General features: G+C 33.8%; 1 protein-coding gene across 1 annotated transcript; it reads right to left on the reverse strand.

Moving 5' to 3' along the window:
* Positions 1-10,445: 10,445 nt before the first annotated feature.
* On the reverse strand, positions 10,446-12,474 carry LOC131058908 (probable L-gulonolactone oxidase 4). The gene is made up of 2 exons (XM_057992453.2): positions 11,523-12,474; positions 10,446-11,281 (listed from the first exon to the last, which is right to left on the reverse strand). Exons 1-2 carry the CDS (start codon positions 12,472-12,474, stop codon positions 10,446-10,448), a joined length of 1,788 nt encoding a protein of 595 aa, XP_057848436.2.
* Positions 12,475-15,492: the final 3,018 nt, after the last annotated feature.

The following is a 15,492-nucleotide window of genomic DNA, read 5'->3' on the forward strand; positions in this document are numbered from 1 at the left end:
AATATATTTCAAAAAAATGATAAGTTTAGGTCTAATTATGGTGGTCATAGTACACAAGGAGATTTTAGAACAACAATTAGGGCCAATTAAAAATTAATATAAAAAAAAAATTCAGAAAAGAATTGAAAAAAATCCTCATCAATCTTCAGTGTGCTACACACTTTTTCCCAAAGAGGGTTAATTTTTCTTTCTACTTGGGTCAAAATATGGTGGTTGTACATGTGCATGGTATTGTTCTAAAATAGGCATTTTTAAATGGCGGCTTTTATAAACCCCTTTTGAAAATTAATTTATTTCACCACGGTATTAAAATAAATTACATATTTGTAAACTAGACTCGGAGTGTTACATTTCATATTACTGAACTTTTTTGAGATTCATTCTGGAAATGTTTCAAAATTTTAGATCAATTGCACGATAACATTTGAAAATCAGGACAAACACCTCCAAGAATGATGTAGGGACTCTGCAGGGTCATAATTTTTGACTCGGTTGTCCGATTGGCCTAAAATTTTATACGGAGATGCATCATGAGGATTTTTTTGGATTGCCGACCGAACCTAGTTCAGATGGAATTCGACTCGATCAAATTTTCAAGGCCCAATTCTTTCATCCGGGGATTCAAAAAGACTATTTTCTGGTTTTTCCCATATTTTAGAAAGTTGATTTTTTAGTTATTTTCAAACTCGTGGTTTTTATTAGTTTAGAAAGTTGGCAATTTATGTCAAAATCATGTTCTTTAGATATTTCAAAGTTTAGATGATTTTCTGGATACAGTTGAAAATTACCAAAAATGTGGTAGATTTCGAATTCTATAAAAATCTGTCAAAAAAGGGAAATTTTTGGTTTGTTTTTAAAATAGGCCAATGTTTTCATTGCAAGGACTTAATGAAGGTGGTTACACCAATTTTCTACTAAACTAAAGGAGTGAGTATCTCATGACCAGTTCACAAGAAGACCATGCAAGGCCTCACCGAAAATCATTGTACCCGATATATAAATTTGTATCCTTTGACTCATAGTACACATAAAAAAATTGTTGCATATATGCTAAAATTCCATTTATAGAACCACTCATAGATACACGATATAAGAAGTTAACTATCGTCAAATATCTAGACACCAACTGCCCAAAAATTTCTGCTTTCACTTCTAGTATATTTATAATTCCAAGGTGGAACAACCTCAGGGATATCTCCATTGGATCAAATTAAATCTATAGTAAGGTTTTCTCCTTGGCTTAAATAGAACCTCCGACCTTTTCGCCGATTAGGATCCTTCTCAATTATCTTGGCAGGTACTTATTATATTTATCTTAGAATTTAAGGTGAGTTTTCATATATATAGAATTCTATCATCTTTATTTAAGGGTCACTACCTTCCACATTTGACCTCTGACTGTAACATCCATTGTTATTTATTTTAGTAGTTCAAAATTGTATCTTTTTAAAGCTCCATTATGATTACTGTATGCCTAAAAATATCGTAAAACATGAGTCTTCTCTGAGACTCGGTAAGTGTTCTCCTACTACCCTAGAAAGTTTCCTCATATCTAGCCTTCTAAATTTACTATAAAATATTGGCAGTTAAACTAAGCCAAAAAATATATATATGAATGACTTAAACCTCCCACAGAACCAAAGGGAATATCTTGCTAAATGACTTTACCCTTATCCCCTCCATCCCACCAGATTAGTAAAGAACATATTCCAAATCTCTTTTACAAAAAACAAAACAAAACAAACAAACAAACAATTAAAGAAGACATGTCTAATTCTCTCAGAATGTTTACAAATTTAGAACATAAATTCAGCATGGAGGAAGCAATAGCAAATGGGATCTTTTAGAAAATGAATAACCATTTAAAACGAGTAAATTTAGTCTCTAAAACATTATTCAATAACGTTTTAAAAGTACATTTTGCTAATGATTCCTTGAAAGATCAAGATTCCAACATTTATTTAAATGATTGGTGAGGTCGTGGGATGAATTTAAAGATTTCTTAATGTTTCTAGACTTCAAGTTTGGTGATTTAGTTCCTTCAGTCAAGGTGAGACCCTCAAGAAAAGAATTATCATGGAATTTGCAAACTAGGAAAAGAACATGATTCTGCGCATCTCTTTAATAATAGAATAAGTCCTCCAATGTGTTCAAGGGAGATTAAAATTCATCACTCAAGTCATTCGAAGAATTAAGGTGGTTGTTACATAGGATATCATTAAAGCATTTGGTACCTTTTTAGATGCCATTATTTAGTCGAGCAACCTTACAATAAGGCCAGAGTCTGGTCTTTATTCATAAGGTTCCATCGGGTTGATCTCTTACAGTTCAATTAACATTTATTAGAATCCTTAACATCATAATAATATCTCTCATTCTTTCCATATGCTTTTGAACACTTTGGATCCAAAATGAAATGCTAATTTTTTTCTAAAAATAATGTCATTTATGTCTCTCAATCCTATACCGCCTTCCAATTTATATCCCTGGATCCTAGACTTCCTTCCGATTTATCTAAGCAACACCATTTCAATTTAACAACATGTTTTTCCTTATTACCTCTCCTATCTAACCAAAGAAATTGTCTGATAATTTTTTGAATTTCATTTATCTGGAAACTACTAAATTGATACACAAAGGAATAATATAGGTTTTAGGATGATAAGTTTTTGGCAGACCCGAAACCTGCCTACTAAAGATAGGTATTGTTTATTCAATTGACACATTTTTTAAATATATTTTTCTCTTAATCCCTTCCCACATCTCTTTTATATAGGGGTCGAATATGAAAGGAATACCCAAGTATCTAACCAATTCGTTAGGTACACCCTATTGGAGCTATAATTTAGTGAACCATATTGGGGGGTTGCTATTCTAACTAAGCATTACGCTTTTTTTTTCTTGGAGATTTCAGCTTCTGATGCTTCACAAAATAGATTTAGTAATTTTTTTCTTCAAGATTAGAAAACATGATGCTATCATCAACAAATTAAAAATTAAAGAGGTCTTCTCCATTTGGAAGAGACACCCAAGACTCTAGGTTTAGGAGACAAGGTAGAGTGCCTAGGATTGTAAAAGATTATAGATCTAAGGTTATCAAAAACAAGACTGGAGCATGATGACAATGCTATGTAATTTACATTTACAGAGAAAATAGACAAGACAAGGATCCATTATCATCTACTTGAGCTACCACATAATTCAAAAGAGTTCAAAACTTTTGAATTGTACCACTTGGGAAACCAAATTATTCAATTTTCATAATTAGAAATGACCACTCCACTCTATCATATGCCTTCAAGAAGTCTGGCAATAGATATTTAATGTTTTGATTAGAATTTCTAGACCATTCCATGGCCTCCCAATTGGTAATCAAATTATCTAAAATGTATCTAACCGTAATAAATCTTGTTTAGATAGATCTAATAAATAATGGAAATGTACCCATAGGTCTAGGGGCAGATATTTAGTTGGGATCTTTAGGAGAGCCAAAAAAATAAAAACAAAAAACAACCCCAACCAAAAGAAAACTACAAGAACATGTCCTTTAAAACTAACTAACAATGATCGAGCCAACACACAATACCGAGAGTCTAGAAAAGAGGGAGAGAAAGCACTCACCCACCGAGGCAAAAAACCATACAATGGAAAAAAAAACTCCTGCTAGAAGCCAAAGGGGAATATAGAAAACCCCCTCCTCCAAGAAGCCCCTTCCATCACAACCGACCTTGCCAAAACCGAGTGTCACCTCCAAAACAAAGCCCTAAAGGTGGATAGGACAACCCAAAAATGAGCCAAGAAAGCCATGTCCACCACTAACAATGGAAGAAATGGTACACAAAACAAAGAAAACTCAACTTAGGGAAAGGGCACAAAAATGAGCCCCCCATGAGAAAAGCCACAATCTTTGCCATACCTAAAAGGGCAGAACCATGCCAAATGCACTGTTGATCAGGGGCAACCAAATCCGAATGCACAACAAAAATAAATTAACATGCTAAAAAAGAACCGCAAACACAGGGGCCCCTGCAGCATTAGTGGTGCCAGAAGAAAAAACATGGGATAAAACGACCGCCAGAAAAGAATGGTACCTAGGAGAGCCTCTAATCAAGACCATCGAGGCAATCAAACAACCTCCCTCATCATTTGGATCATCCACTTCACCATTTCCATCATCACCCTCCATGAACTTAACCCTACCTACTCTTTCTCATAAGGTGATAGATATTAGTCTTTCAAATTTGTTGTGAAGTATAGTAGCGAGAAGTTTATCAATCACATTGAAATCACAAGTGCATAGATCACAACATTAGTGAGAATACTTGAAATAGGTAAAACAATATAGGCATGGAGTAACTAAACACGGAGTTAGGTATGGGCTAGAATTTTAAATAATTAGTTTCTTGCGGAACAACACACAACGAGACAACATATAAGATTGAACCTTTCTTTGATTTAATAGAGAAGGCCCCACTTTCTACTGACCATAATCTTTTATCTCCTAAGAAATTTGAACTTATCCTTGCGTAAAGTTTCCTATAATTATCTTCTCATTGTTGATTTCGCAACACACCTATAAGAAATGTATGTATTGTCTATTCTAACACACGTTCCTTTAGGCTTTCCCATGATTGAACTAACACCAACCTCCAACACAAATAATTACTCATTCAATCTAACTATATATGACCCTAAAATAGCTATACTATGAAGATAAATTAGATTGATACAAATCTCCCTTGACACCATGAATAGCTTTACATCAAGAAGATAATGAAGAGCAAGTTCAACTTTCCTATACACAATAGATAGTGATGTGTGCAAGATGGAACACTGGAATCCTGACCAGTGGGCCTACTCATGATGCTGAGATATTTAAATCTGCACATCTACAGAAAGTAGGAAGACACGAACGATTAAATTTAGTATATTTACCGAAATCTAAATCTCACGCTCAGAAACTTGAAAATGGTAAGTGAGAAACAAGAAAGAAATGACTCTATCTTTCTAGTGGGTAGAGAAAAGGTAGCCATATCAACTATGAATCACTCCAAAGTTAGAGACTCGTGAAAGTTATCTTTAGTAACGAACGAGCAATATTTTTTTTACTTCCTGAATCATACCACAATTTTCAAATATAATTTTGCATTACAGATGTAATCCGTTTCTACATAGCAAGCACGTCATTGCCTTCGTATTGTTCCTAAGGGACATCATTACATAAGTTTGAAAGAAAAAAACTTGTAGAATACTATAAACATCGAGTTAGAGAAGTAGGGTAAAATATAGTGGAACTGAGAATGGGTGTTTCTAGTAGTTAGCCACCCTTTCCAAAGATGTGGATTGAACACCCCTTGCAAAAGAATAGATTATTTCTTAGCTCTATGCCATTAAATGAGCCCTTATATTTAGAAATTAATGTGGCCTCATGGAATTCCAAAAGTCTCGTGTGTGAAGGAGGAATCCCCCAATGTAATGGTAGGTGTAAATCCATATCCCACAAACCATCAAAGTGTCCTACTCCAAAAACCTAGTATCTCCCCTTCTGCTTGGTAGACATCTAAAATCTCCTTGTTGCTTACTTTTGAAAGTGGAAATAAAAGAGACACTAGGATTTTGCTAAAGGAAGCTTGAAATTTAAACTAGATGATAAAATACCATATGAAGCTTGCTTCCACCCTTTCAATTTCATATCATCATTTTTTTTGGAAACCCACAAAAGTACCAAGTTCATCACAACTCCCTAATACCCCCTTTTAGTGGCTTTGATTTTTATTTTATTGAGAATGAAAGGTTCTCCTATTGAAATCATCCTATCTACTCACTCATGGTCAATAGTACATCATAGTGACATAGTTGAAACAACATGAGCTTACTTATATGAACAACATATTATTTACAATATTAAAATAGTCTATAACCTAAGTGAACCAAACCTGTACGGAGCATGTCAAATCAGGAGTGACTAAACGAAATAGGAAGGATGGATAATTTATTATTTATGTAAAATTTTCCCCTCCAGCTTTCTAGTTATGTTCATAGAAAATTTTAATTGAATGCTTTAGAACTATTATTGTATCATGTACTATCCAATCAAGTATCAAACATAATTATTACTAGAACTATTTTTGTATTAAACTATTTCATGGGAATGCCATTACATCTTTCCTACAACATAGCACATACAAACTATATCTATGCTTAACTACTATCTCAACTTTCTTGTTTTGTTCATAAGGTCACTTGATTATGTCGCACGATTGACGTATTGATACGTAAACAGAATACATGCCATTAGTAACCTAATTCTATAATTTTTTTTAATGTAGCATGTCTCAGAACCATTAAATTGCACACATGGACTATTACAAATGCATATTAAATATTTTAATAATAATCCTTGTTATAATAAAATATATGTACATTCAACAAAATATTTAAATATTGTACATATTCTCATATCCCATCCTATAAGCAATGCATACGCATAATCAAATTTCTCCTGATTCTGAATGTTATGATTAGGCTCCCTTCCACTCATACACTTGACATTCCAAGAGTAGTGTAAGTAATTCTAATTGAATAGTTATCTCACATTTTTAGTAAAGGTATGCCACCGTTATCCCCCCAAAATGATTGCATATATCTTTTAATAAAATTCCAGTGTGTGTCATTATTTATCTATTTATTGCACATCTATATGGCACTAGAAAGTCCATTTCAAACATAGTTCTTAATTTCTAATAATCAAAATTCTTAAATACTTAGATATCAAATAATTAATGTCATATAAAACCACATTTCAACATGCCCATAACTACAGTAATAACTTATTGATTGTTAACATTTTCATGTTGTTGTATGCTATATGTAACTTTCCCTTACAATCCTTTATTTGCTTAAGATGGATACCTAATACCAATAGATTGAGAAAAATAGACGATATAAAATTTTAATAAAGTGGCCACATTCGAAAACCACCTCTAATACTAAATTATAATCTAACATCAAACAGAAAATTAATGGCAATTCAATAGATTAAGAAGCATAGAGAATATAAAATTTTAATAAAGTAACCCACACATTTCTCATGTATATAAAAAATATTTCACTGCTTGTATCATACGTTCATTTACAAACTAAGTGTGAGAATCACACACTAGATAACTAAAGGTTACAAATAGTGTGTAGATCAGAGCTCGTTTAAATTAATGCAAGATACTACTAGAAAACGTTTACCTTGATTCGATAACTATCTATTTTCATGACAATGATTCTTATATTGCATGCATCCAACATACACATGTACTTGCATATGTCAAAATTTGTTGCTTTCCACCCACCTCATTATTGCAGCCTAACATGTATCTATTTTGAAAAATTCTATGAGAAGGCTGTTATATTTTTCTTATGACTATAATTAACATTTATATTTAATCTCCCAATTGATACAAATGATAGCTATACATTTTTATCATTTACTATATTATACAAACAGTCTATTGGTCTATGAAAACATGGACAACATTTGTAATAAAAATCTCAAAACTCATTTCATGCAATATTTCTCAACAAACATCAATATTATACACACATGTTGAACGTTATCTATAATAAACATCTTATTCTACAAAAAGATATAAGTAAATTCAACATAATCTTGACATAAGAGGACAACCCTATAACATAGGTATCCATTATCATCTACTTGAGCTACACCATCATTGAAAAGAGTTCTCAAGATCTGGAAAATACCACTTGGGAAACCAAATGCTTCAATTGTCATCATGAAAAATGACCACTCCACTCTATCATTTGCCTTTGAGAAGTGCAGCAAAATATTTTTTGTGTTTTTATTAGAAGTCACAACCCATTCTATGGCCTCCCAACTACTAATGATATTACCTAAAATGCATCTACCCTTTAAATCCTGATTAGGTAGAGCTAATAAATTTGCAGAATATATCCACAATTCTAAGGGCCAATATTTTGCTGGGATCTTATATGAGACATCGAGGAGAGTAATAGGTCTCCAATTTTTTATTATAGTCTTACCCACTCCTTAGGGTGTAGCTTGATAATACCTTTATTGATATAACCTATGTAGCCTTTGTTTATGGCTTCAAAATAGACTTGTACCAAATTATCAACTCTCATATCCAAATTCTTTTTATAGAACTCTATTAGGAGGCCAGCTGCTCCAGGAGTGTTGCAATTATTCAGCTTTTGAGTTGCATTTACTAGTTCTTCTTTAGATATTTCCAAATTTGGTCTTTTTGCAATATTATTGGAGATCTTCTTTAGATATTTCCGAATTTGGTCTTTTGTTTATTGGCAGCTTGATAAAGATCTACCTATACTCCCAACAAAAGTCTTGTCAAGAATGTCTATGTGTCTTGTGCAATCGTTATGTTCTTTTTATGTGATCGAAACCTCAAGCGTGAATTATATTGAGTGTGTTCTTTATGTGTTTATAAAGTGCTAGAAGTAAGACATTTGTTTTTGATATATCACAAAATTAGTCACTCATATTATGGAACAAGTGGAATTGGAGTGAGATAGAATTATAAATTTTCTTCTAGTTTTAGTTGATTGCCGATGATTATAATTTACTCATGCTACAAGGTAAAGTGGAAATGATATTTTTATTTGGTTAGAGCTTAAAGGGTGAAACAAGACTTAAATATGGATTTTTAAAAAGATGAAAGACATGTGGATGTTATATAGGAAGTTTTTAAAGAGTTGGAAGAGGATGTCTCACGTATCTCTAGGTATATAGTGAAGGTAATAATGGTAGGGAGTATGATCCAAATTATACCGTAGAATTTTAGTATAGAAATACAACAAAAAAATTTATTTTGAGAATGAAGCGAATTTTTTAAGTTGAAATAATGTCCTTTTCAGGGAAGAGATAAAAATTGATATACAACCTTTTAATGATGAGGTTAATATGGAGAAATCAAATAAACATATTGCATATTGTAAAATCACATCACAAGGCTTTTGCTACACATTTAAATCCTTTTGGTAATGCAGTCACTTTTGTTAGAAACACAGTTGTCGTTGTACCGAAATAACGATGTATTAATGCCCAATACAATTGCAAGACTTGATAAATCCACGAGAGGTGATTAAGCCATGTCACAAAATCGAGCAGTGTCTTGTGCATCACAAAGAGACCAAGGGCGCACACCTTGTAACAATCCCGCCAGCGCAAGTGAGGGGTTTGAGCCTATGACTCGGGCTCTGATACCACTTGTTAGAAACACAGTTGTTGTTGCACCAAAAGATCAACCTATTAATGCCCAATACAACTGCAAGACTTAATGAATCCATGGGAGGCGGTTAAGCTATTTCACAAACCTGAGCGCTATGTTGCACATCACAAAGAGACCAAGGGGTGCACACTTTGTAACAACTTTGTATGGTAATTGTTTCATTTACATGTAATTAAGAATATTGTTATCCCGATTACAGGATTTTAGAGATCGTTGAAGAAATAGATATTCTTGAACAATATAAGGAGCAAATACACGAACAATAAAAGCATTAATATACAAGGTTAAAGAGTCCAAAAATATGTTGATAAGTACCATGCATGGTCACTACAACTTGGAAAAGATGTGATAGATAGAGAGGCGTTGATGAAGTATATGGGAGTGTTGTTCAATCACATGAAAATGATTTATTGCTGGAACGAAATCAAAGTGTTCATGAAGAATATGGACAAGACCACTGTATTGAGATGGAAATTAAAAAAACCACCTCTTATTATCAAATTACTAGTGTGAGAACGAAAAGATTCAAGGTGAATACTTGAAAAATGATATAGAAGTGGAAAAGAAAAAGAGATGACTACTAAAAATTGCCATGGAGACCAAGGACAAGGAGAATGTTCTTAAATATTGTGATAAATAAAGATACCAAAAGGAGGCATTTTGAACGCTTCACATGTACAAGAACACATATCGTAGCAAGAAGGTGATAGGAACTATCGCTACTATTTGCAATTAGAACATTTGACAAGCAATTATAAAATATTTAATGATTAATTAAAGTATGTAGTCAATTTATCTTTCACAAATTTCAAAAGTCTTAATAATTTAAAAGCCTATAATTTTACAACAATTTGAAAAAAAATTACTTCGATCTAATAGGATCTCTTATTAAATTCTCGTATCTCTAACTTAAGAAAAGCCATATAATATTAAAAAAAATAAAATGATTATTTAAATTCTAGACCATAAGAAATGCTAGAATGACAAATATTAAAATAAATCTATAAAAATATATAACCAAATGATATATCAAGTACTCCTTATAGTATAAAATATCAAGTTGCAAGTTATGTAATCAACATGCATTTATTTGTTGAGGATACATTTGTTATTTACTGCATTGAATAAAACTAAAGAAGATTCCACACAGAGCGGAGCTATAAACTGTTAATTGAGTTTTGTGCAAACACGTGCCTTCTTCCAAACCTTTCCCGGTTTGCAGAAGTACCCTTTTTGGGGAGCACAATGACTGTCCTCTCTACACTTGCAAACTTTGTCCAATGCGCACCCATCCCTGAAAATCTCTAAACTTCCTCCCCTGATCCCAAACAGACCATCTGTCCATTCATTAGAAAATAGTCCGGACGAATCAAATTTCTTCTTCACCTCCATGAACTTTTCTAAATTAGTTGCCCTCTTAGCTAGTCCTTGAAACAGGTAACCCCCTGATTTGCCCCAATGTAACACGCCACCATGCTTCTCAATTATCATCTGTTCAATCTCTTCATAGACATCTTCATTCCACTTGGGTGTACCGACCGCCCTTGACCTATAATTCATCATGTCTAATGTCACCACATCCTCCTTAGGTCCCAAATACGCATCAGATTTCTTAATAGAGCGCATAAATATTCCTGACATGTCACACAATTTTTGAGGATTCAAATCCCTTATCCTCTTCACATCCTTTATTACTTGGGGCAAACGAGATACAGGCACTCTTAGTTCCACACCAAAGTATAAGGTAGCGTATATTCGTCGATCCCAGGAACAGACGGTCTCATTTTTATCTAAAATTGATGTGGGAGTGCAAGCCACAGAGTATCTTCCTGCTTGGCAGCCACCAGACGTTTGCATGTGGTGATTGAATCCTATTACCGGGTACCCCGTAAAGCGTTTTCCATCATTGAGAAAGCCGCTACCATTAATTGCAAGATCAAGTGTCTCGTTTATGAGTACACTGCATATAGCTTCAACGTCTGCCCTATCTTGGATTGCTTCATCTACACAATAGAATCAAATAATTAGATGAATAGACACGAATATTATTTAACTTTGTGATGAGAAGGTAGAACATTAAATCTTTAAAAAGTGATGGAAAAAAACAATAAGTTAACCCAAAGGCCTGATCCTTTAACTAAGCATTCGGTGTCTACTTTTATAAGAAAACTATTTGTTTATCATTATCATAATCGTTATTTATTTGGTGAAGATGGGCACATCAATTTGTTGACTTGTACTCACAATCTGCCGCTTTTCTTTCGATGTCGACTACACTGCTGGCGCTGCCAATTATAGAGTTGAGGCCATCTCCTGGAACATTGACTGGGTGTCGATCAATGGGAATATAAACCGCCTTCCCGTGTGAGGGAATCCAGTTTATGTCTGCAAATTCATGAGCTCTCAGGAAACTCTCGGCTTCATATTCCAGATCGGTGTCATCCTTCACCACGGTCGAAATGGAGCGCTTGTACATTGGCTGCAAAGCGAATGTGAGTTCGGAAATCGCTCCAAGAGTGCCCAGAGACAATCTGGCAGCATTCAATTCCTCGTCTGCTTCTGTCAAGCTGATCACCTTTGCATAGCCTTGGGAGGGAGAAGCAGGAACAACTAATCTCATTGCAACCACATACTCATAAACGCCACTGCCTTTTCCAACGAGGCCGCTGTCATGGGCGCCGGTGGAGATAACGCCGGCGGCGGAGACGCCGCTCCAGTAAATCATGGCGTTCAGAGCCAACCCTTCCTTGGCGGCCGCCTCCAGAACGTCGCTCATCAGCGCTCCTGCCTGAACCCTAATTGTCATGGCGGTCTTATTCACTTCAATTACAGAGGCATAGTTTTGGGTGGATATGATGAGGCCTTCGCTTCCCACGCACACCAGTTTTGGCTCACTGTGAGACAGCTTGCTCACAACTTTGATTCGTTGCTTGTTTTTCACTGCATTCGCAACAGCTTGCACAAGCTCTGCTTCTGATGTGGGCCATGCAGAATTCTGAGCTTTACAAATCCCACGGTCGTCCCAAACGCCTTGGTAATTGAAGACGTCGCATGCATTGCTTTTGCATTCAATTGCAGGAGGCGGCGCACAGGTTGCCTGAGAAGCCAACGTTGTTATGCAAAAGTACTGCAGCGACACACACAGGACCAGGAAAATGATGGATGTGGTCATCGCAACTGACACAGTTACACGCATTTACTCGTGATATTTTTCTTGTATTCTCTCTAGTGTGAGTATAAATAAGGCATGAGTGAATGTTACCCTCGAAATCTTTGTTGCACCAAATACCTAAAGTTTTACAACTTTCGTTCACGAAACAATTCAATTCTTCAAATTTCACATGAAAACTGTCATTTCGCTTTTATACGGCAATACAGACGATTCTGGGTATTGAGTAATCTTACCCAAATGAGAGCTTTTCCAGATGGTGATGGTGTTGGTGTTCTCCCGGAAGCAAAGCACGCCATCTATTCCAAACGTGCGCTCCGTCATGGCTATTTGCTGCACGAACCGAGGCTTGACTAGTACCTACCAAACGTCTTGCATGATGCGTTTTTTTCTACTCTGTGAGGGAGATGAATTCTTTTACGTGACTTGCCAAGAACTCGTTAAGAAGGATTTTGGTTGACTTCATTCATATTTATAATATATATTAATCGACAGAGTTACATAGGAATTCGGTTTTACAAGTGCGAATGGTTGGTTTATTTAGTTATGACATGGTCATTCTTACTTGATCACGACGATTTTTCATATCATCGTCTTTTTTAGAGTATCACTCTATCTCTAATTAGCTCAACCATGAAATCTTTTTGTATAGTTACACCTACTTATTTTACTTTCTATTTTACAATTAAGATTTAAAAATTATTATAGTCTATAGATCATTTGATGTGAAACTCCATACTCCTTATATTTTTATATTATGTTGTTTTCATAAATTGTCATCACATGAAACTAGTCAGTCAATCTCCAACACTTGTGTTTCATATTCAATATAGTTCACAAGAATGCATCTCACATGACTACAATCGGTCTACTTGGAATTCAATGCATTTTAATAAATAAAGATTTATAGCCATTCGTCTTTTAGACGTGGGAATGGTTTGTTTACTTAATGGTCATGACAATTTTCGTTATTACTTATTCAAAAACCCAACATCAACTTTTCAACGTAGCAACCATATATGAAGTTCTGGTTGTGTCAAGAATTTCTTATCTCTAGCATCTACGATACACATTGCTTCCATAGATTGTACGATGTCGCTTCCTCCAGAAAATAACCCATTGTATACTTCTCCAATGCTTGGAGAGTTTTAATAATTATCTTTTCTTCTTGTACATGATTATGCGTAGTCGCAATAATCAAAGCTTCGAAGCAGATTTCGGTGTTTGGACTTTTAAACTCTTCTTCATCAAAACGATTCGAATCTAAATCTACATCTTCGCTCATTTTTTGAGATAAACGGATTTACAATACATTTATGGTTAATGGGTAAGAAAAGAGGTAAACGATGACATGTGTTGCATGGGGAGAGAACCAAAGATGTGGTTGGAGAAAGAGATCGATTATGCATCCCAAGTTGACAAATATTCAATCTACTTTAAACATGCCATGATCTAGATTGTTGCCAATTATGTCATCAACAAACCGAAATCACTTCACACTTTTATGACATTCTCATGTATTGTTCACTCTTCTCCTTACTATGACTCTCATGTGTATTAGGTGAGTAGTCCATGATCCGTACTCAAGTAATTAACCATTTAGCTTATTATTATTATTATTGTTGTTGTTGTTGTTGTTGTTGTTGTTGTTGTTGTTGTTGTTGTTGTTATTGTTATTGTTATTGTTATTGTTATTGTTATTGTTATTGTTATTGTTATTTTTATTGTTATTGTTATTGTTATTGTTATTGTTATTGTTACTGTTATTGTTACTGTTACTATTACTGTTACTATTATTGTTATTGTTATTGTTATTGTTATTGTTATTGTTATTGTTATTGTTATTTTTAATGCTATTGTTATTTTTATTTCTATTGTTATTTTTATTGCTATTGTTATTTTTATTGTTATTGTTATTGTTATTGTTATTGTTATTGTTAAAGCTCTTAATGTTTATATTATTGGGTAATTTATGAAATCTCTTAATATTTATATTAAAGGAAAACTAGATATAGACACTAGACATGGAAAATATAAATTATTCATGTATACCACTAGAGAAAATTAAGGAATAATTTAGTGATTGTTAACCATCTTGTTGAAAAAGGACACAAATTAGCATTTGAGGATAAATTTTATATTATTAGCGATATGAGACAAGGGGGAAACATTGTTAGCTATTGTAGATATGACAAATAACTAAATGTTACCTTCGATAATCAAAGTTAGTGAATCAAATGTTTTTTATGCTGCTATTGAGCATGCAAGTTGGTTGTGGCACCAAAGGTATATACATTTTATTTTTTAGGGATCTTACATGTCTAGGAAAAATATTGTACATGGTTTATTAAAATTCAAGCAAAAGGAAAGGAAGTGTGCAAGAGTTGTGTACTTGGAAAAGCACTATATGGAAACATTTCTTAGAAATGCATGGAGAGAAAATAATCTATTGAAGCTTATTCATTCATATTTGTGTTATTATATGCCCAAGGTAAACATAGGTATAAAGAATTGCATGTTTATCCTTGTTGATGACTTTATTAGATGCATGGGTTTATTTTTGAAGAACAATAGTGTTTCTTATAGAGCATTCAAAATGTGTAAAATCTATGGGAGAAAAATAAGTGCAAGATATATAAGTGTTAAAGAATATATAGAGGCGGCCAATTTTGTTTGGAAGAATTTAATTAATTTTGTGCAAGGAATGGAATCAAGAGACAATTAAAAATACAATATATGATACAAGAAAAAGAACGAAATAGTAAAACAATTAGAAAGAAGCATGCTAGAAGAAGAGATCAAGTACTTTGTTGTTTGTTTCACAATTAGGAGATCAATTATTGTGGTATGACATTCTGGTGGCATCAATAATTTCTTATCTCTAGCATCTACGATTCAAATTGCTTCCATAGATTGTACGATGCCGCTTCCTCTGAAAATAACCTATTGTATCGGCCTTCCCCAATACTTTGAGAGTTTTAATAATTATATTTTCTTCTTGTACATGCTTATGCGTAGCCACAATAATCAAAGATTCAAACCAGA

The sequence above is a fragment of the Cryptomeria japonica genome, chromosome 5, assembly GCF_030272615.1.
Source record: "Cryptomeria japonica chromosome 5, Sugi_1.0, whole genome shotgun sequence".
Lineage (NCBI taxonomy): Eukaryota > Viridiplantae > Streptophyta > Pinopsida > Cupressales > Cupressaceae > Cryptomeria > Cryptomeria japonica.

Coding starts and splice junctions, on each gene's coding strand:
- LOC131058908 (XM_057992453.2), bottom strand. CDS start 12,474: ATGCGTGTAACTGTGTCAGTTGCGATGACCACATCCATCATTTTCCTG. Junction 11,282..11,522: donor CGAAAGAAAAGCGGCAGATT/GTGAGTACAAGT, acceptor TCTATTGTGTAG/ATGAAGCAATCCAAGATAGG.